Source organism: Amia ocellicauda, chromosome 10 (genome assembly GCF_036373705.1).
Source record: "Amia ocellicauda isolate fAmiCal2 chromosome 10, fAmiCal2.hap1, whole genome shotgun sequence".
NCBI classification, from domain to species: domain Eukaryota; kingdom Metazoa; phylum Chordata; class Actinopteri; order Amiiformes; family Amiidae; genus Amia; species Amia ocellicauda.
Window position 1 is genome coordinate 18,245,587 of NC_089859.1, and position 27,806 is coordinate 18,273,392.

Here is a 27,806-nt window from a genome sequence, read left to right on the forward strand (position 1 = left end):
TCTTGTAATATGCTTGTGTGCTTCCAACAGATGCCTTTTCTGTTTTGTCATCATCTTGTGTGTTGTTTTAAAAAGCTAATGAGCTTGATTACACAGCACTCAACTCCCCAGCCTCACTCTTAAAGAGATACCATGGTAAATACAGTGAGGGAAAAAAGTATTTGATCCCCTGCTGATTTTGTACGTTTGCCCACTGACAAATAAATGTTCAGTCTATAATTTTAGTGGTAGGTGTATTTTAACAGTGAGAGACAGAATAACAACAAAAACATCCAGAAAAATGCATTTCAAAAAAGTTGTAAATTGATTTGCATGTTAATGAGGGAAATAAGTATTTGATCCCCTATCAATCAGCAAGATTTCTGGCTCCCAGGTGTCTTTTATACAGGTAAAGAGCTGAGATTAATCTCAGCTCGTTACCTGTATTAAAGACACCTGTCCACAGAAGCACTCAATCAATCAGATTCCAAACTCTCCACCATGGCCAAGACCAAAGAGCTGTCCAAGGGTGTCAGGGACAAGATTGTAGACCTACACAAGGCTGGAATGGGCTACAAGACCATCGCCAAGCAGCTTGGTGAGAAGGTGACAACAGTCGGTGCGATTATTTGCAAATGGAAGATACAAAAAAAAAATGTCAGTCTCCCTCGGTCTGGGGCTCCATGCAAGATCTCACCTCGTGGAGTTTCAATGATCATGAGAACAGTGAGGAATCAGCCCAGAACTACACGGGAGGATCTTGTTAATGATCTCAAGGCAGCTGGGACCATAGTCACCAAGAAAACAATTGGTAACACTCCGCCCGCAAGGTCCCCCTGCTTAAGAAAGCACATGTACAGGCCCGTCTGAAGTTTGCCAATGAGCATCTGAATGATTCAGAGGAGAACTGGGTGAAAGTGTTGTGGTCAGATGAGACCAAAATCAAGCTCTTTGGCATCAACTCAACTCGCCGTGTTTGGAGGAGGAGGAATAACCCCAAGAACACCATCCCCACCGTCAAACATGGAGGTGGAAACATTATGCTTTGGGGGTGTTTTTCTGCTAAGGGGACAGGACAACTGCACCGCATCAAAGGGACGATGGACGGGGCCATGTACCGTCAAATCTTGGGTGAGAACCTCCTTCCCTCAGCTAGGGCATTGAAAATGGGTCGTGGATGGTATTCCAGCATGACAATGACCCAAAACACACAGCCAAGGCAACAAAGGAGTGGCTCAAGAAGAAGCACATTAAGGTCCTGAGTGGCCTAGCCAGTCTCCAGACCTTAATCCCATAGAAAATCTGTGGAGGGAGCTGAAGGTTCGAGTTGCCAAATGTCAGCCTTGAAACCTTAATGACTTGGAGAGGATCTGCAAAGAGGAGTGGGACAAAATACCTCCTGAGATGTGTGCAAACCTGGTGGCCAACTACAAGAAATGTCTGACCTCTGTGATTGCTAACAAGGGTTTTGCCACCAAGTACCAAGTCGAAGAGGTCAAATACTTATTTCCCTCATTAACATGCAAATCAATTTATAACTTTTTTGAAATGTGTTTTTTTGGATTTTTTTGTTGTTATTCTGTCTCTCACTGTTAAAATACACCTACCATTAAAATTATAGACTGATCATTTCTTTGTCAGTGGGCAAACGTACAAAATCAGCAGGGGATCAAATACTTTTTCCCCTCACTGTAGGTGTATAATATATGGTTGTATCCAGGTATGTAACAACATTTTTTTTTTTTTTTTCTTGGCAGACATCCTTAACCAGGGTGACTTACAACATAAGTGCAATACAAAGTGCAAGAATACAGTTAAGTAAAAGGCATCAGACATTACAAATTCAAACATTATACAAAGCAATTCAAATTATAATACATTTTACAACTTCCAATTTATACAGGTAAGTACAGTAAGTGCGGTCATACATCCTGGAAAGTAAAAGCTAAGTGCTGTCAAGATGTTAGGTCACAGTCAAGGGCTACGGGAAAGGGAGCAGGGGGAAAATCAATAATACAAGCATTAGTAATGCAAGAAGGATGGTAAAATGTTGTGAAGTGCTATCTTACAGGGGATTAAAATACCTAATATTACAAGACTGCATTACTAAGGTCCTAATAACCTTACAGTGAAGAAAAGAGAGACTTGCTGTTTTGTACAGATTCTCGATCTGAGAGATGCATCTCTTACTGTGATTATTTTTTTATTATTATTTTTATTTCTTGGCAGATGCCCTTATCCAGGGCGACTTACAACATGATGTACTGCTCTGTAGGGTTGCCACCTGACCCTGTCTCAAAAGTGCACTGTATCTGATGCTGGGGACTGTGGGGGTGAATTGTCCTCCACATCAGCACTTTCACACAAAATATCTGACCCAGTAACATCGCTTTCTCTGTCATCTGCCATTGAACGCCAGTTGTTTAAATCAGTGAACTACCTGGTGTGACATCACGCACTAGCTCTTCTGGGTACGGGTACAAGTTGTTGTTTTTTAACAGTCTAACAAAAAAATAGCTTTTTTTCCCATCTTATAAGCAACGGATGTGAATGAAACTTTCAGGACATATTTAGAAAGTATAGGTACAACTTTTAACGTAAAAAAAAATGATGATACCCCACTTTCAACTATAGGTATTGTCGGAGGTGTGTGTGTGTGTGAATGTGAGAGACCATGTGTGTGTTTGTATCCAGACACTGTGGCGTGGTCAGATCACAGGCAGGTATCTGATTATAAACACGCACACCCCCTGTTTCTGCAGCCTGCTGTGGTCATTAATCACACAGCTCCTCTAATAAAAATAATGAATTATCAGGTCCCCAGGGTCCTGCGCTAAAGACTGTTCTCTGTAAATACAGGACTGTTCCCGAGACACTGAAGTAATTTTTGAGGTGGGGAGTGTGCAGGTTTTCTGTTTTGTTTGTGTGCATGTGTATTATTATTGTTTAGTACCGGTATAACTAATTGGTAGTAGGAAGAGGCCGGTATCCTGATGGACATCCTGGCACTGTGTGTGCTTTAGCTCTTGGTCTCACAAGCTCTGACTTGATTTTTTTTTTTTTTTTTTTTTTTTAAGTCTTAATCCCAATGTCCAATGAGCCAAAACAGGCATTTTATTTTCTGTTGCTCTTTCCCGCTGTTAACCAGCATTAAGCGAGCTGCTTCCTCTAAAGGGAATAAAGAAATTAATGATACAGAGCTACAGTAGGTAAGACCAGCTGCAGTGTGCCACTTTCAGCCATAATCACCCTGCCCTGAGGAAAAGCCTTACTCCGTCAAGAAAGATGGATCTTAAGTACAAGTTAGTAATTTGTGACTCTCATGTCTGAGTTTGGAACAAAGTAGACCATCTTCCCTGCCAGGAGTTTAGAGGAGAATGATGAGTCTCAGTTTCCTCTGTTCTGCAGTGAGTGCCACTAGATGGCAGTGCAGAATCACTGATAGGTAATGTGTTACTGACAAACACAGACACTCAAACACTGCTGAGATAAATACACTCATGTGTACACACACTCCCGACACAAAAACAAAACACACGCTCACACACTTTCCAACACACACACAGACACACACATGCTCACACTGTCCAACACATAAACATCACATCCACAAACTCCCAAAACAAACACACACAGCTACACAGGCTTGAAAATAATGAACAAATCTGAGGGGGTTTTGTGATGGGAGGGGAAAGCAAATCCATGGTGCCAGAGCAACAGGAAAAGAGAGATGATTCTGCAGAACACCACCTCTTCTTCTGACATGCAATGCACAATTGTATTAGGAGATGTCCTGCATTGCATGACCAGTACCTGAGCACAATGCTTTTCGAAAGGGGGTGTTGCTGAGGATTTGACCTTTCACCTTGAACTTGAGTTGAACTCGAGGCCCCTTCCTAGGATGGCGTGTTCTGTGCCACTGAGGAGTTTGCATACTGGAGGGTGGAGTTTCGGGGCACTGAGGAAATGTACAGGTTGGTGGGGGTCTTTCCCCCATTTATTTAAGTACTGTTGGAGATATACCATCTGGCCCAGGTGATTTGTTTGTTTTTAATTCTGCTAGTCCCATTAGTACCTCCTCCTCATTTATCCTGATCTCTCTTAGGATTTCCCTGGACTGATTGTTAACCTGTGGCATGTTATCTGTTATTTCTTTTGTAAAAACCTCTGTGAAAAACTAATTTAGAACATTTACCACATCTTGTTCGTTTTCCAAGATACTTCCATTTTGCCCTTTATCTGTTTCACTTCCTCCTTTATTGACGTCTTGCTGTTGTAGTATTGAAAAAGCTATTTGCATTAGTTTTAGCTCCAAGAGCTATGTTTCTTTCCGTTTCCCTTTGCTTTCCTGATGCCTTTCTTAAGATCTCTTTGCAATTCAACATATTCTTTGTATTTTGTTTAATCTCTATCCCTTTTGTATGCACTATACAACATTTTCTTTCACTTGATATTTTTTTGCATACCTCTTTTCAACCATTTTGGCCAATGTTTTTTGGTCCTGAATTTGCTGAGCTTTGGTACAAATTTCTCCTGAGCCTCAAGTACTATATTCTTAAAATATAACCATCCATTTTCAACTGAATCTGTATCCAGTGTGCTCCAGTCTACCTCTTCTAAGTGCTGCCTCATACCTTCAAGGTTTGCTTTTCTAAAATTGTAGATCATTGTTTAAGACTTGGTCCTTGTTTTTTTAAATAATGCCTCAAAGCTAACCATATTGTGATCACAGTTTGCCATTGGTTCTCTAACTAGTGTCCCTCTGACTATCTTGGTCATTTGAAAAGATCAAGTCAATGCATACTCTCTCTCTGGTTGGTTCCCTGACAAACTGAGTTAGAAAGCAGTCATTCATCATCTCAACCATTTCTATTTCTGCTTCTGTAGTCCCAAGTGGGCTTTCCCAGTCTATGTTTGGGAAATTTAAATCCCCCATGATAACAGACATATCTTTGCTGCATGCAGTTATGATTACAGTGTACAATGCATCATCTTGCTGAATATCTGAATTGGGTGGTCTGTAACACACTCCTACTGCTAATCCTCCTGATCTTTTATTCAAAAGTTTAACCCACAAACATGCCCAGCTACATGCTTTGGATGATTGTGTATGCATCTCTCATATATTGTATAAGATATTAATTATTTGTATACAAATGAGATCAAAGAAGAAAACCAGCAATCATGCAGTCACTTCCAGTAAAATCATACTGGCAAAGTATAAAAATGCACAGAACAATCAGGTATGATAGTACATTTATGAAGTGCTAATTTAGTTACACTTCATAAACGTACTATGTCCACTGGACACTGGACACTCGGGCAAGCTCGGGCAAGCCAGCTGAGGAGTAGCCTAACTCGCCGCAGTTAAGTATCGCTTTTTCTCTCATGCTTCTTAGTTTAGTTAAGAGTTACATTGATTGTTTACGTGGTTACTTGTTTCGCTAAGAATTGTATATCTTGCACCTGTATTGTAGTAAGAGCAGCGACTGTTTGTTAGTTAATTAGCAACTTACATAGCACACTCGATACGTCCTTTCTGCAAATCAGAAGCGTTACATTGCAGGCTGTTATTATTTAGCATTTTTTTAGCATTACTACGAGCTATTGTTCAGTGTAACTGCGTGTGTCCAGCTCGGTCTTTGTCTGTATTCAGATATAAAGTGGTAATTATTTGTGCTATTAGCAGTCCTGCGTGGGGGGGAGGGCCATCCTGACAGAGACATTATCTCCCTCATCTCTCACTGCTGATGATTTTGCCTCCATCTTCTCCTCCAAGATTGCAGACATCCGCAAGCTCTTCAACAGTCCCCCCTCCTCTCTCATCACACCCAAACCTCCCACCGACCAAGCTTCTCTATGATGTTTCCGCTCTACAACGTGTGCCCTGGAACCTCTCCCTTCTCACCTCCTCCAAGCGACTGCTCCTGATCTTCTACCCTTCATCTCCTCCCTCCTCAACTCCTCACTCCTCTCTGGCTGTTTCCCCTCTGCATTTAAACAAGCTGCTGTCATCCCACTCCTCAAGAAACCAACCCTTGATGCCACCTATCCTCAGAACTACCACCCTGTCTCCCTACTCCCCTTCCTCTCCAAGACCCTCGAGCGTGCTGTTCACCATCAGCTCTCTGACTTTCTGTCCCAACACTCACTCCTTGATCCTCTGCAATCCGGCTTCCGCACAGCTCACTCCACTGAGACGGCTCTCCTGGCAGTCACCGACTCCCTCAGCTGTGCTCGGGCGCCTCCCTCTCCTCAGTCCTCATCCTCCTTGACCTCTCTGCAGCATTTGACACCGTCGATCAATCCATCCTCCTCTCCTGCCTCGCTGACCTTGGAATCTCTGGGACTGCTCTCACCTGGTTCTCCTCCTACCTCAGTGACCGGACCTACCAAGTGACATGGCGAGGTTCCTCATCCACCCCCCAACCTCTCCTCACAGACGTACCCCAAGGCTCTGTCCTGGGCCCCCTCCTGTTCTCTCTCTGCACTCGCTCCCTGGGCCCCCTCAACGCATCCCATGGTTTCTCCTACCACTTCTATGCTGATGATGCCCGGATCTTCCTGTCTTTTCCCTCTTCTGACCCTCTCATCCCCTCTCGCATCTCTTCCTATTTGTCTGCTAGCTCCGCCTTGATGCACTCGCACCACGTCAAGCTCAACCTCTCCAAATCGGATTTCCTGTTTTTCCCCCACTCTTCTTCACCTTCTGCTGATCTCTCCATCTCGTAAATAGTAGTAATAGTAGTAAACAGTTTGTTACTAACCCTTGTGGGTCCAAACAAGGAGTCAGACACCGAATAGACACAAACGTGCTCTTACACTCCAGGCAGACCTGGCAGTGGAAAGAACTAACTTAAAGTACTTCTAATATTAGTCCTTTTAATCCCTGTTAGATAGCACTTCACAGTTTTATTAGGCTTCTTGTGTTTTTGACTGTTTCCTCCTTGCTCCCTTTCCCGTAGCCCTTGACTGTGACCCTACATCTTGACAGCACTTTATTTTTTTATGTAAATTTAATTTGTAATGTTTGATGCCTTTACTTAACTGTATTTTTGCACTTTGTTTTGGATAAGGGCGTCTGCCAAGAATTAAAAATAGTAAAGCAACATAAAGGCTGGGGAAACCCAAACAGAGAACAAACATGTAGTACAGGGGGGAAATAAAAAACAATACTGTACAATAATACAGAACTTAATGAACTTACAATAATCATTAATAATTAACTGATTTAGTGAGCCTCGGGACCACCTCCCAGCAGCCCTTGCGGAGATGCCCGCATAATAATGCGCCTGGGTGGCTCTGCCTTCCCATCTCCGTTACAATACCATTTAAACGCAGACGTCGTCTTAGAGCTTGCATTCCAGGTTCAAGCTCGTCAGCACTTTCATCGTCTTAATTGTTTTTAAAGATTTAGTTGTTTTTAAACCACTAATTGTTTAGGGGTTTTTTGGTTTAGTTTTGTTATATTCTTTTGTCAAATACATTGACCGTTTTGGATTTAATTTTAAATGCATTGGACCTTTTTTGTTTGTTTTTTATTTTTACCTTTTTAATTGTTTCTTTATTTTGTCCAATGCATTTTCAGTTATTTTCAATGTATTTGACTTTTATGTTGGTGAGCAGTTTTGCTTTAATCACATTTGTTTTGTTGTTTTGGGCACGTTTATTTGAAGTTAATTGTTTTGTTTTTCGTTAAAATCACAAAGATTTTAAAAATGTTAAGTGATTTTAAGAATTGATTTTAAAAGATTTTAATCATAAGTATTAAAAAATTGAATTGTTTTTTTTATGAAAATGTAAAATACTACACCAAATAAAACAGTATTTCATCGTCTTGAATCAAAACATGAAATAACTATGTGTTAATACAATAGGATAGACTGGGAACTTCAGATCTCTTATTTTCAAACGTTTTCTCGCCTTATAGAGCCATCATTTAACACACACATCTTGGTGAGATATTTTATGTATAGATGAAAAGCATAACCTACTCGGCTCACCGTTTGAAGTGCTGGGTCTTTCGTTGCCTATTGTCGGGAACAAATCTGAAAGTAAAGATGATAGGAAAAAACAAGATATACATGTATAGCACGTATAATTAATGTTCGATACATCTCGCTTCGTATACATAATTAAATGAGTCTTACCTGTATTCACGTTCTGGTAAAATTCAAGCACATTGGTTGGGGCACGATGTAACCCTGTACCCTGTAAAATCATATTTATAAAATAATACCAAGTGTAAAATACTCTTGAGACATTTCTAAATCATCGACTCCTGTAAACCGTATTTAAACATTTAAATTCTCAAGAGTACATTTCAAAAGGTATATTTCTTTAATATGCATTTCAATGTAGCACATTGTATTATATTGTTTCTGAACGAGTGTACGACTATCTAAACACTTTGCAATTATATTTCTTGATTACTTGAAATGTACTTACCATCAGAGTTTGAGAAGGTTAATCTCCGTTCTGCGTGGCTGGACATCTTCAGAAGAGATGGTTTTATCTGGGACCAGTTGATGCGGTGTGTATGGGCAAACTGGGCCTAATCTCCCCGGACCCGCATTTAAATAACGCGCGGTGTAACCAAACATAATGTGCGTCGTATTTCACGGCACCTTATCGGTCACTTCAAACTTTTGACAATCCGTAGGGTGTCTGTGGACTCAAATTAGCGCCATAAGTAACGAATTCAAAATAAAAAATATTGTAAAAAAAAAAAAAAATGATGTTGAGATCAAAAATAAAACAATCGAAAGCAAAATGTATAGAATTGTATCAGGGTTGCATCAGGGTCTCCAGTCTGCATCAAATCTTTGACTTTACCAATGATTGAGCAACTGCATGGCTTCGGGATTTAATTATAAACAAAGCATGTTTTTAATAAAAGTTGTGGACAACCGCTTTCTACATATTACATGTGTTTGTTTTATAGAGCCTTTATTATGGGCTCAAATTAGAGCCATAAGTAACGAATTCAAAATAAAAAATATTCATACATTAATTCGTTAATTCGTAAATTAATTCATCAATTCATAAATCAATTCATTAACTTATTGCACTGTTTGCCAAGTGATCTTTAAATTTAATTTGCCAATTGATCTTTCAGTTTCATTTGTCAAATGATCTTTCAATTTCATTTGGCAAACGAACTTCTTTTTAATGCTTGTCAATCACCCGAGGGGGCGGGTTTTGTCCTTCTGGAGGCACCAATCGCGCACGGGTCTGATCGATGACGCTTGGTTGTGGGCGGGGCTTGTGTGCTGGGAGGGACGACTAGTGTTGGCAATATTTCACAATATTGACCCGTGATAAGTGCTTTAAAGTCTCCTAAGTGAATGTCCAAAAAGCATATTTAATAGAGTGTTGTAACCCCATACAAACATTATTTTTCTTAATTTATAAATTTATTTTAAATAAATTAAAATAATGTAGTCATATAGACTACACGTAATTAGGACAGTTGTCTGCGTTAGGAGGGTAATTTACTGTGTATGTGCTAGTTGTTAAGAAACACAGATGCGAACCCGCGGGCAGCCCTGCCCACAATCACAGCGTCATCGAATTAATTTACGAATTAATTTACGAATTGATTAATTTATTTATTTATTCAAGATTTAATTTTGACACTTATAATGTTACATAATACTCGCCTGCAGTCCCTGTCTGTGGTTGCGATGCTGCGATCTTTGCTTTCGCCGCCAGTTTCTTTGCTTTCGTTTTTTTTTTTTTCGTTTAGGAGTTTTGGCGCTGTTTTGTCGTGAGGGCGGGATTTACAGGGAGGCGTGGATCATGGGTCTCCATTGGTCCACTACGTTTGAGTGACGGTTTATCCTAACCCAATCAGTGAGCAGGGTGTGCTGTAATATAATAGTAATAGTAATATAACAAATTGACCCTAACCATTATGACTTCTACATTAAATATGAAAACGAAAATAGTATTTTCTATAGGTTTCTATACATCTCTTATGATATTGTAATACATTTGTAGACCCTCACCCATTTAGACCATGAGGGCCTTACAGAACACCTCTTAAGTGTGATTGATGTTAACTTACTAACGTTACATTTCATTTACATCACACGGTGTTGTGAATGTACTTCATGATTGTGTGCATTCAGTCTTTCCATTCACCATTTATTTAAATAATATACTTGTTATTTAGTGAGATGATATCAGTTATTTTTCTTGTCGCAATGATATGCATTTTAATTTTGTATATATTCAGGATTTTCTAAATTTATGACCATTTACACTGACGTTTAATTATTTATCTCTGTAAGAAAACGTCGCTAACTATTAAAAGCTATGCAAAGTGGAGGAAAGGCTGAAACTCAGTGTACAGAAAGGCAGTGATCTCCAGCCTGCACGCCGCAAAACCCATCAGCCATTGAGCTGCTCTGGAAACATGCTGTCTGTCAATCAGGAGATCCTGGAACATCTACTGCAGCCTGCCAGTGCTGCACTCCTCCGCCTGCAGGCTGGGCAGATGTCTGTAAGTGTCAGTGGTATTCTTTTTCTCAATCACTATGGGTGTGTATTTATTTGTAGAGAGAGACTATGTCCATGTGCATATGTACCTGACCTTTCGGCCTTTAACCCCTTTTTTCAGGAGCCCAACCTGTTCAACAAGAGACATTGTGCCTTTGTGATGCATTTTATCCCCTCTTGCACCTTCCCTGTCCAGGTGAGCATGCCCACATGGGAGGAGCCAGCACCCCTTGCAGTATAGTGTAGCATCCTCTTGCTGTGATTGGTCTGGATTGACCCCTTTCCCCCTGCAGGACACCGACTGTCAGTATCATTTCACCACCACCCCGCTGCTGTCTGGGGTGGACTGCTACAAGCACTTCTTAGACAATGTCCCCCAGTTCCAGGGAGCACTGCTGCGCCAACCAATAACCAGTTCAGAGGTTGATGTGATTTTGAAGTCTGCATTATTTCTGTTGGTTGTGTATTCTAAACTTATGTTGTAAGTCACCCTGGAGAAGGGTGTCTGCTAAGAAATAAAAATAAATCTAAAGAATGTTCTAGGTCACTCTCCTGCTCTAGAAGTATGGTTTCTTTTCTGTGTAAAGACGCAGTACTGAGCAATAGGGACAAGGCAATCCTAATCAACATGATTTGGGCCTTTCTAGCAATCAGGCTTTTAATGCCCCAGGCAGCAGACCAGTGTTTATAAGGTGTGTGAGACTGTCAGTCAGAGCAGCAAAGCACAGAACTGCAGAGACCTAGTAGTACAAATAAATACTGTGTTCTCTAACACACACAGACAATGTGGCTTTAACTACAGCAGTCATGTATGCTGTAATCGCACTACCCAGCTTCAATTTTTTTTTTTTTTTACCATTTATCACAATAAATGTAATACACCTCATTGACACACACTTTCCTGGAACAAAGGTTTTATTTTAGTGTCAAGTCAGTCACATCCTGCAGCAGCCAGAGATCCATGCGTGTCTGACATTAGAGGAGTTTCACAAAGCTTAGTGCAGCTTGTTACATTAGTTATTTATTATATAGTTAGGAGTGTACATAGATGCTTTTACATCTCACACATCGTGTGCAATTATGCCTCAACTTTGAGAGGGGGTGGGGGGGAATTTTTTAATATATATAATTATTATAATATATTAGGGTCTTAGCTGAAGCTCACACCTGGGTAAGACTCAATGCATCACATCTTGTCTAGTGCAGAAATAATTTATAGAACTCCTGTGCAGAAATGGCTTTAGTGTTGAAAGAAAAGGCACTTGGCAGCCTGCAGTTTCAACAGACCAAGCCCGAGTCATTGTTCTGAATAGTTTATTGAAGATGCACCAAACCATAAATGTGGGAAAACATTTTGGAATAAATCTGAGCAAGGCAGGAACAAAACTCATCTGTCCCCTACAGCCCTTACAGTCTCTAGGCCAGTTTCAGCACCTCAGTCACCATGACACCCACACCATCAAAGACCTCATGCAGTGGGGCATTGCACATGAAGGCACTTGTGGTCACCAGCTTGTTCTTGACATCAATGTGCACCTCCCCCACATTTTTGTTCACGTGCTTGCAGCCCATCTCCTTCACAGCAGAGGTGTTTTTTGCATGGGGCCACCTAGAGGTAGGGAGAAGAAACGGGGATGAGGTTCAAATATGGGTTAGAAGTGGAGTAGTGCAGGACTGCACAGAGGAGCAGTAGAACAGAGTAGAGGCAGCACACAGCCAGCAGACCCCAATGCAGGCACTGTACTCTGTACATCAATGCTTTTTTTTTTTTTTTTTTTTTTTAAATTAAATCTATGCAAAGTGTAGCCATCCCCTCAAAGGCAGGGTCCCTCACCCACTCATGCTCTCAATTTCAGACTCTCTTCCACTCACTTTTCACACTCTGTGTCATGGCCCATGGTAACCTCACAGCCTGGCAGGATCTTGGCAGCCAGGACAGGGGAGATGCAGCAGAGGCCCAAAGGTTTGCCAGCGCTGTGAAAGGCCTTGATGGCGTGCTCTACGCCCGGCTGCACTATGCAGTCCTTCCCCTGCGTGGCCCAGGAGCTCAGATTCTTGGCGACACCAAAACCACCTGCACATCACAACACAAAGCAGCACAGTCAGCTACAGTGCGATCTTCACAGCTCACACAGACCGGGGGCTACAGGCCTGTGTAGCAGTGTCCAGTGTTTGCCATGGTTTCTCTACAGCATTAATGCATGTTAATGTTAGACCTTGCATGCAGGCAGTTCTGGCTTGTGCTAAAAATCAGTGGCATTATCCCCACCCACCCCATATGTACTTGCTGGAGTCAGTGTATCCCAGTGTGCCAAGTCTGTACCACAGGGTGTCGGTCAGAGAGGGGGCCAATCTAGTCTCACCGCTTGATAGAGTTTGGCCTCAGTGTCAAAGTGTGCATCACACCCAGTGCACCCCCCCTCCTCACCAGGAATGATGAGAGCATCATGGGTGGCAGGGTTGAGTTTGGCAAGGTCATCGATGTCTCCACGGGCAATACGGGCACTCTCCTGTAGTACATTGCGCTGCTCCTCCGTGGGCTTGCCCTCCACATGGTTCACCACGTGCATCTGGGGCACATCTGGTGCAAACATCTGGACCTGCAGTACACAGATATACCAGTGTGCAGGTCAGCAACTGAACCAGGAGGGAGACCCTTACACTATACATGATCATTTCCACATCTTTAACTAGCACATTTTCATATCAGGTTTTGGGGAGGTGCTGGTTGTCTCTCACCCTCCCTCATTTCTTGCAGCCAGTCTAATCTAAGCATAGTCAAACGGCACCTAGTTAAATATTAACCTTCACACATACCTGCCATCAGACACTGAAGCTGCCAGAAACAATTAGTGAAATTTAATCTGTCTTCCACAGATTACAAGCAACAACTGCCTTGAAAAAGGATACTGTGGAGAGAAAACGGGCGATTGGCAGTGCCCAGCAGTGTGGGACAGGTTGCCAAGTGCAAGGATCAGAGAGCAAGTCAATAAGAAGGAGTATGAGGGTGTGAGGCTCACCTTGGCCCCCACCCTACTCAGGTGCACCAGCACAGCAGACGCCTCATGGATCTCACTGCCGTCATACACCCCACAGCCAGAAAGCAACACAGCCACATGCTTCACCATTGCTGAGAGAGAGAGAGAGAGAGAGGTCATGTTTAACATAAGCATCTAAAGTACCTTAATATTCTATTGGAAATTAAAATGAAACAATTAAACCCCTTGAGATTTTTTATTAAAAGATTTAGGAAATAACTTTGGATACACCAGAATCAAAATTAAAGAACTTAACTGCAGAAGAGGACGGAGAACCAGAAAGAAAAAGTAAAAATAAGGAATACAAAAAAAAAAAAAAAAAAAAGCTTCATATTATCTGCAGCTGTGCAAAAGATGAAGACCTAAGGTAAGCCTCTCACCTTATACATTTAATTATATAACCACCGTTTCTATACAGAAAAGCGGTTCAGATTTGAAAAGTGAAGATTATATTTGAAACTGGCAGTTGTATGGAAGCATATACAGCACTGGAAAAAAAAAATGATTTCTGAACTTGGAGTGGTCTAAATGTTAAGTGGTCTCAGTTTTTCCCCCAGAGCTGTAGAGGACTTAATTCAAATGATAATGGAAAATGGAACATTATTCAATTGTGGGATTGCATCATCATTTTCCATTTGGGACAAAATTCAAATTAAATGCAAATGGGGATTGCATTTTTCATTTCCATATATTAGTACACACATTCGCAGACAATATTAATATAAATGCAAAATCCAATTGCAACTGCATTTTCATAAACTTTCCCTGCTTTATGGTGGATTTTATTCAAATCATTATGCATTTGTGAAAATAGAAAAACAGCACCCCTCTTTGTAAATACATGTCCAAGCTCTTGCACCGTTGACTGGACAAAATGGAAATGCAAATGTCAAATGCAATTGTAAATACATGGTCAAAGACTGCAATTACAAATGCATGATCAACCCCACTTCAAGATAGACTATATTCAAATCGATAATGCAATTGTGAAAGGAGGTAAACACAGATGGACAAACAAGGGGGGTCCTTGTTATCAATAGGAACAAAAGGTTGAGGAGACAGTTTGCTTACCAGTCTTGGATCAATAGCATATCAAAAGCCATTGATGAAGATTAGTAAAGAGACCGCCCATTTCGGTTGGGAGGGGCGAGTTAATCCCCTCACCCATACCTTTCTGAGGTGAACCGGTGAGCCATTACCCTGCTCTACCACATTCCAGGGTGAGGGCTCCATTGTCACTTGGTATGCTAATAGGCAGCTGGCATTGAATACTCTGGTGGGTGGGGTGGTCACTCTATATTATGGACTCGAATAAATCACATTGAACCTGAATGGTCTTGGTTCCAGTCACTTGTACAGGAGGTTCCATTTTCCTGCACAGACCTGGCTGCCAAGAGAGGACCAGCTGTGCCCCCACCACATACACACGATATAGACATCTACATCTACTACACACATACACATGTATACATATATTAATGCGTGCATGTAGATTATACATGAACAACCTACCAGACAGTATCAGTCCTCCTAGATCAACATGATCAGCTACAGAGGGACACAGTAGACACTCCGTTACACAGGCAATGACACCCATGTTCAAAGGATTACATTTTAGGTTTCTCTGAATTATGGCTTAATTTTACCAATTTACATTAATGCATTTAAATCAAATCAGTTAATTGTTGACCATAAATAAGTATATGCATGAAGATTTACATGTATACGTTTTGAAACAGTTTGGTCAGTCACCATTGGTTTGGTAATACTTAATTGTGGTCATGCCAATAAAGCAGTTCAAATTGAATGGAGAGAAAGTTATACTGGCAAACAGGCTATGCAGCATGGTTATCTCACTCTCACACACACACACTAGGGGTTAACAAGGCAGTTAATGCAGTCAGATGGGAAGGGGACAGTGAGCTGCAATCCTAGGACACTTGTCTGCAGACTGTCAGTGGTGCCACAGTAGACAGTGCCAAAAGTATATTGACAGTAGAAGACAATTAACTGTAGCCCAACTAGAAACAGCAACAGGAGAGGACAGCATGGTTAAGGCCATGCATCTACTTCAACCTGTACTTCACCACCTCGAAGATGGGCTACTTTTCCCTATCCCATTCATCTTGTGGTCTGGCAAATTATTTTTAAATACATTTTCTATAGTTTTGCGTTGGTGTGGAAATGATGCACAGAAGAACTACCTAAAACTTGAACTGCACTGAAGTTATATATGGAGCATTAAAAGGGTCAAAGTGAATTAATAAATTAACTTACTGCGTTATTTGCCAATTGATCTTTCAATTTAATTTGGCAAACAATTTTTAATGCTCGTCGATTTTAGCCAATCGCACGCGGGGGGGTGTTGATCGATGGGACGGATTGTGTAGCGGGGAGGGACGACTAATTGAGAATAGTCTCCCAAGTGCTGTATTAATGTCCAAAAAGCACATCAGAGTGGTGTAACCCCATACACACATTTTTCTCAATTTATACTTTTAAATGAATTCCAATAATTCAGTCATATAGATTACACCTAGTTTAAATTTACGAATTAAACTATCAATTAAATATTTAATTATGACCCTTATAATGCTCCATAGTTCTAAGAGCAACATGGAACCAAATCTACTGTAGGAAAGACGAAGTGAAATGTGGTCTACTCACCTGCTTGAAAAGGTTCAGTGGACCGCTGGGCGTTGGCACTGAGTCGGTGTGCTCTAGTTGTGAAGACGGCTCTGAGCCTGAGCTGCTATTTATGTCTCCGCTCGGAACACTGGAGTGGCCACACCTGCTAGAGGAGGAGGCCGCTCTACACATGTGGCTTACTCCTCCTTTCTGGACCTGTGAACAAATACGGGATTTTCCAGCCAGGGGAGGAAAAGGAAATGGATATATTATTAGAGTAGGCACAAAGTGCAGTGTCACCCCTGTCACATTTTACTGCCAAACGGTTACTTAAAACACAAAAATAGCATCTGTTTAAACTGAAGTCTTGACACTCTTTCTTTCCCTCGTCCCCACTGGCGTGTTCTGTGAAACCAGTTATCAACGTTAATTTAATTGCATCACAGTGAGTGTAATGTGTGTACCAACAAATCCAGAACATGAGCCTGTAAATGTATACATGTGAAATAACTACACTTGTAAAATCTATAAAGCTATTAAAACAGTATTATACAATAACTGAATAGGCCTACACGATTTTTGTTTGTTTGTTTGTTTTTGATTGATTTATCTTTACTGTATCTATAAATGCTTTGTCAACACTTGTATATGTGCAAATACAGCTATTTTTGAATTATAATTTGATGTGTGGTCAGCCCACTGCAGGTTTTTCATTTTGGTTATTTAAATTTCATTCACGTTGTTCACTTTACACCTTTTAACCTGAGTTATCTCCCTCCAATCCCTGTGCAGCACAAAGTATATAAATTGGCTAACTTAATGTATACGATTTAAAGCCCTGTGTAGATAGTGACGGGGCGGCCTCTCCCGAAACAGTGCAGGGGAGAGGATATGAGAGAGGGAGAGGGAGAGGGAGAGGGAGAGGGAGAGGAGAGGAGAGGAGAGGAGAGGAGCTAACCCCTTGGTCTCTGTGATTGTGTTTTTATTGGATTATTATTATTATTATTATTATTATTATTATTATTATATTGCTTGTTATACTAAGTGAACACATTTAAATTAAATCCCTCTGGCTGTTCTCTCCCACAACGCCGCCCCCCTCATTCTCTCCTGTCAAACCGAGCAGTACAGCGGGTGCCTGTCACCTCTTCCTCAGTAGGACACGCTGACCGACTTCTGCCATGACATCTCAGAGCAATCATTCTGACCAATGTCAGATTACGATAAACATTATGGGACGCCAAATGTAAAACAATGCACACTTTTATTTTATGTATGTATGTATGTATGTATTTATTTATTTATTTATTGGGGGAGGTCATTTTCACAGGTTTAAATATCGTGTTTTTTTTTAAATAAATACATAAATAAGCAATTTATACGGTGGCTCGTTGAGGACATGAAAAAAAAGCACCTCTGGTTATCTCGTGATCACGACATAACGTTATCTCTCGCTATCAGAGAAAACAGAAGTGGCGTCATTTTCATGAGACAATGCTGAGACTGGGGCAGTGCTGTGTCAACACAGTCGGGTTTATTCTCATCAAGGCTAATGCAGACAAAAATTGTTATGTCTTTCAATAACTGAAGTGATCCTGAAACTGTACAGCACAACTTCTTGGTTAATGCATTGGCTACCCACTGGACTGAAATGTGCGTAATGCATTAAACGTCTGTGAAGTTTGCTTATTCTCTCCGTATCTCACTTGTCTTTTCTAAGTGTATTATGGTTTCCTCCCATTTCCACCCAGTCCAAAGACACGCAGTTCAGGTTAATTGCATGGTCACTCAAAAGTGCCCGTTGTCTGAGTGTGTGTCCGAGGTCCGACCCACAGCGACCGAGTGCTCTGGAGAACCGCGCACTGGTATTTGTTATCTTGACACAACTCCTAAAAACTATCCAAACTACAAGCATAATAATCACGAACATGTTCATATTAGCATATTCTACGTGTGCCTATTCGTAAATATATAGGCTCATTCTGCATAATGAACACGTTACAGATTACTTAACCCTGAGTACAACATTAAGCCACACTTGTAAACAGGTTTTGTGTTGTGGTGTAGCAGGTTGAACACTGGAGGTGGTGAGCGCTCAGTAATTACGGTTTTAAATGCATTGGTCACATGTATTTATTGCTATTATTATAATAATGTTTGTCCTGTTATTATTATCCCGTACAATACAGCGGATGAAATAAGTCTATTAACCATTGAGTATAGTTATACCTGCTTGAAATTATATATTTTAAGCCTTCATCTGTGTACACTTGCCGAGATCCGGACCACATTGACCAAATTGACCGAGTGGTTTGAATCACCGCACGGTGGTCCTTTTTGATAAGCATGCAATTGTTTGTGTATGGTTTTATACAGCTTACATATGTAGCGGTCTCAGTCCACTGTACGTTTTTCACTTTGATTACTTTTATGAAATACACCTATATCACATTTTCACATTTTAATTTGTGTTCTCCCCCTTCAGTCCCCGTGCAGTTCGATGTTTAATTGAATAATTGATTTAAAGCCCCTGTGTCGCCAGTTAAGGGGTGGCCACTCCTTTGATGTGTAGTCCTTCAATTATTGAAAGGCATAAAACAATTTCTATTTGCATTAGCCTTGTTGCAAATAAAACCAAATGTGCCCCAGTCTCAGCTTGTCTCATGAAAATGACATCACTTCTGTTTTCTCTGATAGCGAGAGATAACGTTATCTCGTGATCACGACATAACTAGTTTTTCATGTCCTCAACGAGCCACCGTACATTTTTACATATTTAAAATTTTTTAAATACTGAAATAAATGCTAAATCTACATTTTGAAAAATAATGATTTGCTGTTTGACTACATATTTAAGTAAATCCGAAATCTAGGATTTGAAAACAAATGTTTACCCAAATCTTAAATAATAAAACAAATGTTTATCTTACATTTAAATGTAGATGCTAAATGTAAATGTTAAGTCTAAATCTAAGGTTAAGTGCGAATGAATTTACTTGGTCTGAGAAGGCTCTTACTGAGAGCAACTGCAGACAGGGACCCAAGGTATTTTGCGGTTGGAGCTATACTGCTCTGTTTTGTGGGCATATTATTATTATTATTATTATTATTATTATTATTATTATTATTATTATTATTATTATTATTTCTTGGCAGACGCCCTTATCCAGGGCGACTTACAACATATGTGCAAAAATACAGTAAGTACAAGGCATCAATCATTACAAATTCAATTTAACTAAAACATAGCAATTCAAGATAATACATTTTACAAATTCCAATTTACAATTTACACAAGTACAGTAAGTAAAGTCCTACATCCTGGACTGTGAAAGCTAAGTGCTGTCAAGATGTAGGGTCACAGTCATTATAATCTACCTCTGAAGCTGACACTGCTGCTGTCCTGACAGTCATTTTAGTAAATATATAATGAAGTCTTTATTTTGTCCGGTCTGACAACCAGTAGGAAAATAAAGGTTCAGAATGGTATTTCCTGTTTTTCCACACCACTCCTCCAAAAGCAATGTATGACTTTATTAACAAAAAAAAAAAAAAAAAAAAAACCCGAAGGACAATGTCCATTTACATATTATTACATTCTGCACTTCCTTCTAGAAATACGAGACGAGAATAATCGCCCTTCTCTTCCTCGTTGAACACACGTACAGGTCGTCGGCGGCTGGGCTGGGCTGGGCTGCGCGGGGCTGCAGCGCTTATAAAGCGGGACAGAGTAACGTGCGCTCAGTCAGCCCGGAGCCTCCGCTGCAGCGCGACGCGATGACAGAGCCGCGGGTCGAGATAGAGTCGCTGCACTTCTCTGTTGGCATACTAGGCATCTCTGGAGGTAAACGCTGCGTTACTGAATTACAATACATTATATTACTGATTTTATTACGTTAACTCACTGCCAAGTGCTCATTTTTTCTAGGTTTTTATATTTGGATTATTAGTATTGTTGTTGCTGTTGTTATTGATATTGTAGTTTGTTGTTGATGGTGGTAGAAGTGTTTTTTGTGTGTGAATGCATATTTCATGAATACAATGAATTTAGAAACTGTTTTTTTTATCATAAAATAGCGTAATAATTTGATAAAGTATAACATTTTCTTTGTGAGCTAATTATTTATATTAATATAAATCGTAGCGAAAAATACGGTATTTAGATGGGAAACCGTATTAAAAGAAGTATATTTCCATATACAGGTACACTTATCGCAGTCGTTGCTTAAGTTAATGATAAATAAAATTGTGTTCTAGATTTACAATCGGAGGGAATTTCAACCGATTGAGAAAATCTGACAGAATTAAACCAAATCGCAGAGCGAGTCGGTTAAATATAATTTTCTGGGAAACAAACCAGCAAAACTAACCCCTCCCTTCTACGTTGCTTAATGAAAGACGATTTCCTAATCGGACAACAGTATGGAGTATTAGTTAAGACTACCATTGAGCAAGGTACGTTACCTACATTGCTCCAGTAAAAACCCAGCTGTGTAAATTGTATATTTATAGTAATAGTAAATTGTATGTAAAAATACAAGAAATAAGAAATAATAATATGCATTCATTATTATATGGAAATGAGACCATAATAATTATAAATATTATTGTTTATAATTTCTCATTTCGATAATTAATAATGAATATTAATAATAATAATAATAAGTCTCATTTTGAAAGCCTCTGCACTGCCCTGTGAGCACAGAGCTGACAGAGGGCACTTCCATGTGTGCAGAATGTGGGAAAGGAAAGCATCTGCTGTACCAGACAGGGTCTTACACCTGGCTCTATTAACAATACTCCGCTCTCCCTGCAGGGTCTCTGCTGCTGCTGGTCAATGGCTACAGCCACAGCCCCAGTGAAGCCCTCATCCACAGCACTGCCCTGGGCATCCTCCTGCTCATCATCGCTGCCCTGCTGGCCTACGCAGGTATGGTTAACTACCCTCTAAGCTCCCTCAGTCATAGTGCTCATTGTAATACATTAGGACAAACAAATACATATACATGTTTCAGTTAAACATTCCCTAGCTGACATTGATATATAGACTAGCCCTAATAATAATACAACAGGCTTTATTGAGGTTAATAATAATTAATAAAAATAAACTGCGGTCCAGACGGGGGTGTAGTGGTAATTGGTGTAATGGAAGAATATTTATTAATTTTAATTGCAGTAATACCTGATAATAATGTGAGGTATTGTAAGGGTATATTGTGTGTAACAGTGATATTAATCTAGATTGAACACACTGCTTTGACATTTGGATTTTATTTAATATATTCCAAAGCCAACCCTGATATATTCTTTGTTTCTGCACTTCAACATATGAGAGCAAACCTGCTGAGAGCTCACTGATGACCCCCTTCTCTCTTTCTCCCTCACTCTCCATTGCTCTCTCCATCCCTTTCTTTCCTAATATTCTTTTTCTGCTTACCGTGCAGGTGTGCGTCGCAGCCTGTGTCATGCCCCCCTGTTCGTATGCCTGTGCCTGACCATCTCTGCGCTGTGGTGCGGCTCAGGGCTGGTGCACATCCTGCATGGTGAGGGGGTGGTGCAGGGGGAGGAGGGCCTACGGGGGGCACTGATCCCAGGGCTGGCTGCCTTCACCCTGGCACTGCTGGTGATTGGTGTGGTGGGCGTTCTGTGCAAGGAGGTGGTTTTGTCCATCATCGCCTTCTCTGTGTGCCTGGCCTGCGCACACCAAATAGCTGGGCTATATGACCCCAGCTTCGGCCAAGGAGCCTCGGCCGCCAGCTATCTACTGGTGTGCTTCCTGGGGGCGTACTTCGGCACGGGGCGGCTGCTCTCCTACATCACCAAGGGGAAGGTACAGCTGCCCGGCACGCGCTCTGAGAAGAAGGCCAAGCTGACTGCAGCACAGGCTCAAGACCGCAATGACGTTGTGACCGCCGGCTTGGTCGGCAACCTGCTGTCCGCCACTGTGCTGGCCTGCCCTCTGCTGGGTGTTGTGCCTGCTCTGGTGCCTGGGCAGGTGCCCTGGCTGTGGACGGCTGGTGTGCTGCAGCTGGGTGTGTGCATACTCTCCTACCGCGCTATGGATACCCTGGCCGCAACCTTCTATGGCTTCACTGCGGTACTGAAGTTTGCAGAGGGTTACAGCCTCCTGTTGCCAGTCTGGGAGCTCCAGGTGCTCTTCTCCCCTGTGCCATTGCCCACTGTGTTTGCAGTGCTGTTCTTCATGTTGGCTCTGTTCAGCACCCAGAAGAGCCTGGCAGATGGGCTGTACCAATTGTTCTATGTTGCATACTGCGTGGCCCTGGCTGCCCAGCCGCGGGGGTTCTTCCAGGGCGGGACGCAGGGCGTACAGGCGGCCATCTTTGTGGTGTCCGCTGTGATGCTGCTGCTCACCTTGCACAACATGGCCTGCCCCTGGAGGTTACCCACAGGGGAAGGGCTGCTACGCTCACTACTGTCCCGCACCAACCTGCTGACCCTGCGGCCCCTGGACAAGGACCTGCATGCCCCCTACCTGGGCTACTCCAAGTATGCAGATGCAGAGGTGTTGGGCCATGGCTGCAGCGTTCTGTCCGCCTTCGCCATAACAGCCACTGTGGGCTCCGAAGGGCCGTTGGCATTCTTGGTGCTGCCCTGGGTGGTGGTGGCAGGGGGGTTGCTGCAGCTGCTGTGTGGCTCAGTGGCTTTTGCCCGGGGCAAGACCCTTGAGAGCACGGCCTTCATCTTGTACGGCATCATGTGGGCGGTGTGGGGGCTGACGCGCTACGGCGGGCTGTACGGTGCCACCCGTGGCTTCAATGTGGCAGTTGGCATCATCTGCTTCCTGCTGTTCAACTGCTTCATCACAGGCGGCGCACTGTTCCTCAGCAAGGCCTGGTTCGCCTATGCACTAACATTCCAGCTCATCCTGGTCAGCTTCCTGCTGGACACGCTGGGCACCCTGCCCTACGGCTACGACATCGGCGTCACCATCATCTTTGGCCTGGTCAGCTTCTACTGCTTCCTGGCCAACCTGTTCAACAGCAGCTTCCAGAGCCCACAGCTACCCCTGGGCACCCCGTTTTTCCGGCTGAGTGGCTACGGCGGTGGTGGCGAGCACTGCCCCCATGTCCCCGCCAGGAAGGCCACTTCCGTGCAGCAGATCGCAGGTGAGCACCATGTCCCCTGCTGGCTCTGACAGCACCTGCATCTACACCACACCCCTTCTGTGTCAAATCTCTGTATAATACAGATATGTATTTTCTATACACTACTGGTCAAAAGTTTTAGAACACCCCCATTTTTCCAGTTTCTATTGAAATGTATGTAGTTCAAGTCCAGTGAATAACGTGAAATGGTACAAAGTTTAGCAGTAAACTGACAGAAGTTAAAAAAATTTAAAAAAAAAAGTTTAGGTTACCGAAAACTGAAAAAAAATCCGTGGGGGGGTATAAAAACCAAATTTCACATCAGAGAATGCTTCACCAATTGGTTTTGTTCTATGCTTTAATTTCAGAGTACATTGAGTTTTAATAAAAACTGGAAAAATGTAGGTGTTAAACTTTTGACCGGTAGTATATATATTGCAGGAGCTATTTGGGCATTCTTTACATTATTATTAAAATATAGTATATAGTAATATTGCACTTCCTTCAGAAGAAAAAGTCAGACCTGTATACAACTTTTGGACACACAACAAAACCAATAACAGACATTAGGCTCCCTTTAAATAACAAATTAAATGAGTATACAGACAGTGACGTGGCAGGCAGGCAGTTGCCCAGTGTCCAGTGTTTAACGCGTTTCCTCTAATTGCAGAGATCATGAAAAATGGTGGGACGTGTGGAATGCCCACAGACACAGTGTACGTCCTGGTGGCAGCATGTAATCGCCCCGATGCAGTGGAGAAGGCGTACAAGTGAGTGTCTGTGATTCAGAGGAATCTCTCCTTGACAGTCAGTTTGTGACCAAGGCAGTGTCTGTGCTGTGACCAGAGTTGTAAACCAAGTCACTAAAACTGGGACTTCAGTCGAGTTGAGTCCTTTAGGAGTAAAGACTCGAGTCGAGTAGACTCGGTGACGTGCCAAGCTTGAGTCAAGTCGAGTTGAGTCATTTGGTATCAAGGTCGAGTCATCAAAAATGTGACTTGGGTCTGACTCGTGACTGAGGCAGTGTCTGTGCTCTGTGCAGGGCGAAGGTGCACGCTCAGGACAGGCCCATGTCTCTGTGGATTTCCAGCATCAAGCAGCTAGAGCCAGCCAGACACCTGCTGAACCCTGTGCTGTGGGACTTCATGGAGGCTGCTTGGCCCTCCTCCATCAGCATGGTCATCCCCAGAGGTAGGTGGTGCTGTGGACAGAAGGGTGGTAGGCCTGCCAGAGTAGGGTATCCAGGGTGTGTGTATGCATGTGTGTGTGTGTGTGTGTGTTGTTTAGTAGGGTTTTCAGCTCTCTGTCTCTGGCCACCAGGCCCATGGATGGACTGCTTTGGCCTGAAAGACTCTGCAAAGTACATCGGCACCCCCACCAGCATCGCCATCCGCAACCCCGATTGCACGGTGGCCACACACCTCATCGACCTGGTAAGAATTGGACTGGACAGCTGTATGCAATACAGTACTGACTTCCAGAGATGGGTCTGAAAAGCATACGTGTGCAGACTCCCTGATGAGAGAGAGAGAGAGAGAGAGATAACTGAAAGACCAGAGTCTTACCATGACATCCGGAATGTCTCTAGCAGGAACCATGTGTAAAGGCCCAGAAAAGCCAACCTCAAAAGGAGTCAGGCTGGGTGTGTATTGGGCAGTTGTAGACGAAAACACAAGGTGCCACAGGAATCTAAAATGCCACATCAAACATGGTCTGGCAACTGTGAGGACACTTAGTGAAGCAGACGCTGATGCTTTTGTTTGACTGTTGCAAAGACAGTGACATGTTATTAGTGTCTAGAGAGCATTGATGTACACTAACTGGAAAATGCATTGGACATCCCAGTCCTGTCCCATCTGTCTGTCCCCCTTGCACTGGCCCAGTCTCAGTGAACCTCTGCTGTGCCTGCAGGTGGGGCCCATCGCCACAATGTCAGCCAACCCTACAGGAGAGGCTGACACCACGCATCACAACCAGGTGTACGCCAAGCTGGGAGATAAGGTGAGCACACAGGTGGAGGTGTCAGCGAGGTGAATGTGATGGCGAGAGACGGGCTCTCTCTATAGTGTGTGTAGTTTCCAACATATCATGTTTCCCTCTCTCTCCAGGTAGACGGGGTGCTATGTGATGGCCCGTCGCCAGAGAACATCGCCTCCACAGTGGTGGACTGTACCAAGATCGAGAGCGGGAACATTGGCTTCTTCAGAGTTGGCATCTTCCCCAAGTCCCAGGTGCTGGCCCCAGCCTCTACTTCCAGTCCTTACCCCTCTAAACACTATTGTGCAGACTACAAACACTCACTCACCTTAAGCCCTGCCATAACAGAATGAGTACATCATGCATCAGAAACACAAAGCCTACACTGTGAAAAGGAGCAAACACGGCAAGGACAGACGGCCAGCCTTGGGTGTGAAGGTGTTAAAATGTTAGTGTTGTAAGAAAACATTCCACTGCATTTGGACCCCCCCTGCTCTTACTCAGCCCTCCCCCAGCTCTCTCTGCTCTGGCCTCCTGCTCCCTCTCCCCAACTGGCTGAATGCCTGTGTCTGTGTTGCAGGTGCTACAGATCTTTGAGGAGGTGCAGAGAAAGCACATGTCCGGCAAGGTGAACCCCACCTTCGAGCCGGACTCCCCGGAGCACAGCGAGGCCGCTGAGGAAGAATCCCAGCCACAGGAGGCCCTTGACACAGTGAAGGAGGAAGAGGAGGAGGAGTAGGGTAGGAAGGAGCGATAGAAGCCCTCCTGGAAGAAACAAATATAATTTATTATGGTAGATGTATGTACCTTGTATTTTCATATCAAAATTGTGAGTATGATGTATGAGTTTGATGTGTAATGTGTGAGTGTGATGCCTCCATTGGTGACCAATTGACTTCCTTGCCTGCGCTGTAGAGTGCTATGCATGTCAAGAGACTCTAACAAGGTGTGACATGCTGCCTGGCTATCTGGTGATGATTGTACATTATGTAATTTTTTTTTTTTTTTTTTTGCACAGGGACAGAGTCTGATTGCATATTGGAAGTGCAAATGTAAACAAATGTATCCAGTTTTTTAAATTATTACCTTGAAGAATCAGGGTGGTGCTGTATATAGTTTAATTAGACTGAATGGAATGCTTTGTCTTTTGATTTATTTTATTTTTAAAACAGATGTGCTTTGTACTTTTAATAAAAGCTTAATTGAATTTTTACACTTGTGCACTTCTTTCTGATTTGACTTGCATACTGGTAGATGGTGATCTGGTCTTCAGAGTTGACATCATGTATAAATGGATACAGAAGTCGCCTAAATAGTACACTAATTGTACACAGGCAAGCCTCCATGCATAAGTAACAAGGTCATATATTACACATGCTGTATTTGTTAATGGCACAATGGCAGGCTGTAACTATTGCCTAATGCAGTGGTTCTCAAACCTGTCCTGGAGTACCACCTGTCCCGCTGGTTTTTGTTCCAACTGAGCTCTCAATTACTTAATTGAACCCTTAATTTAATAATTTCCTAAATCAAAGCCTTTTCATAAGTTTTAATAGTAGGGGTTTCAAGTTAAGTTGTATAAGGAAATTATTAAGGAGCCAACTTTTTATCAGTTACACAATTTAAAGAGTCAAATTAAATTAAGGTTTCAATTAAGTAATCGAGAGCTCGGTTAGAACAAAAACCAGCAGGACAGGTGGTACTCCAGGACAGGTTTGAGAACCACTGGCCTAATGCAATTCATGGGGAGGGTCCTGTGCATCTGCTAATGCCATAATGCCCAGGGTCACACAGGGGATTAACGGGAAAGGCCCAGTATCTCAGAATCCCTCTGGGATCAACTTAACAAGAACATAGGGGCTCAAGACAATAGTCATTGTAATAAAAGTACATTAATGATGTTAATTATATTTTATCAATAAATAAACATATTTACATACACCAATCAGCCATAACATTATGACCACGGACAGGTGAAGTGAATAACACTGATAATCTAGTTATCATGGCACCTGTCAGTGGGTGGGATAGAATAGGCGGCAAGTGAACATTTTGTCCTCAAAGTTGATGTGTTAGAAGCAGGAAAAATGGGCAAGCGTAAGGGTCTGAGCGACTTTGACAAGGGCCACATTGTGATGGCTAGACGACTGGGTCAGAGCATCTCCAAAACTGCAGCTCTTGTGGGGTGTTCCCGGTCTGCAGTGGTCAGTACCTATCAAAAGTGGTCCAAGGAAAGAAAAGCGGTGAACCGGCAACAGGGTCATGGGCGGCCAAGGCTCATTGATGCACGTGGGGAGCGAAGGCTGGCCCGTGTGGTCCGATCCAACAGACGAGCTACTATAGTTCAAATTGCTGAAAAAGTTAATGCTGGTGCTGATAGAAAGGTGTCAGAACACTCAGTGCAGTTTTTTGCGTATGGGGCTGCGTAGCCGCAGACCAGTCAGGGTGCCCATGCTGACCCCAGTCCACTGCCGAAAGCGCCTACAATGGGCACGTGAGCATCAGAACTGGACCACGGAGCAATGGAAGAAGGTGGCCTGGTCTGATGAATCACGAGTTCAAGGTGTTGACTTGG

At 42.6% G+C, this 27,806-nt stretch overlaps 2 protein-coding genes across 4 annotated transcripts; one reads left to right on the forward strand and one right to left on the reverse strand.

Annotated features, from left to right (window-relative positions):
• Positions 1-11,779: 11,779 nt before the first annotated feature.
• On the reverse strand, positions 11,780-16,355 carry LOC136760097 (glutamine amidotransferase-like class 1 domain-containing protein 3, mitochondrial). 2 transcript variants are annotated; one of them, XM_066715354.1, is made up of 5 exons: positions 16,188-16,289; positions 13,503-13,612; positions 12,911-13,082; positions 12,355-12,556; positions 11,780-12,091 (listed from the first exon to the last, which is right to left on the reverse strand). In XM_066715354.1, exons 2-5 carry the CDS (start codon positions 13,608-13,610, stop codon positions 11,899-11,901), a joined length of 675 nt encoding a protein of 224 aa, XP_066571451.1. In that variant the 5' UTR covers positions 13,611-13,612; positions 16,188-16,289; the 3' UTR covers positions 11,780-11,898. The 2 variants fall into 2 exon arrangements, with proteins under 2 accessions (XP_066571451.1, XP_066571450.1); XM_066715353.1 differs by lacking the exon at positions 13,503-13,612 and having other exon boundaries at positions 16,188-16,355.
• A 3,408-nt stretch (positions 16,356-19,763) lies between these two features.
• Positions 19,764-26,444, forward strand: LOC136760098 (uncharacterized). Of its 2 annotated transcripts, XR_010820149.1 has the most exons (10): positions 19,792-19,992; positions 20,965-21,078; positions 21,593-23,275; positions 23,925-24,024; positions 24,297-24,445; positions 24,575-24,687; positions 25,166-25,255; positions 25,363-25,485; positions 25,812-26,030; positions 26,250-26,444. XR_010820149.1 is itself a non-coding variant. In XM_066715355.1 (9 exons), the coding sequence occupies exons 1-9, from the start codon at positions 19,926-19,928 to the stop codon at positions 25,968-25,970; spliced, it is 2,598 nt and encodes an 865-aa protein (XP_066571452.1). In that variant the 5' UTR covers positions 19,764-19,925; the 3' UTR covers positions 25,971-26,444. The 2 variants fall into 2 exon arrangements, 1 of the variants encoding a protein (XP_066571452.1); XM_066715355.1 differs by having other exon boundaries at positions 19,764-19,992; positions 25,812-26,444.
• Positions 26,445-27,806: the final 1,362 nt, after the last annotated feature.

Coding starts and splice junctions, on each gene's coding strand:
- LOC136760097 (XM_066715353.1), bottom strand. CDS start 16,340: ATGTGTAGAGCGGCCTCCTCCTCTAGCAGGTGTGGCCACTCCAGTGTT. Junction 13,083..16,187: donor CACTGAACCTTTTCAAGCAG/GTGAGTAGACCA, acceptor TGTGTACTGCAG/GTCCAGATGTTTGCACCAGA. Junction 12,557..12,910: donor TGATGCTCTCATCATTCCTG/GTGAGGAGGGGG, acceptor TGTGATGTGCAG/GTGGTTTTGGTGTCGCCAAG.
- LOC136760098 (XM_066715355.1), top strand. CDS start 19,926: ATGACAGAGCCGCGGGTCGAGATAGAGTCGCTGCACTTCTCTGTTGGC. Junction 21,079..21,592: donor TGCCCTGCTGGCCTACGCAG/GTATGGTTAACT, acceptor CTTACCGTGCAG/GTGTGCGTCGCAGCCTGTGT. Junction 23,276..23,924: donor TTCCGTGCAGCAGATCGCAG/GTGAGCACCATG, acceptor CTCTAATTGCAG/AGATCATGAAAAATGGTGGG.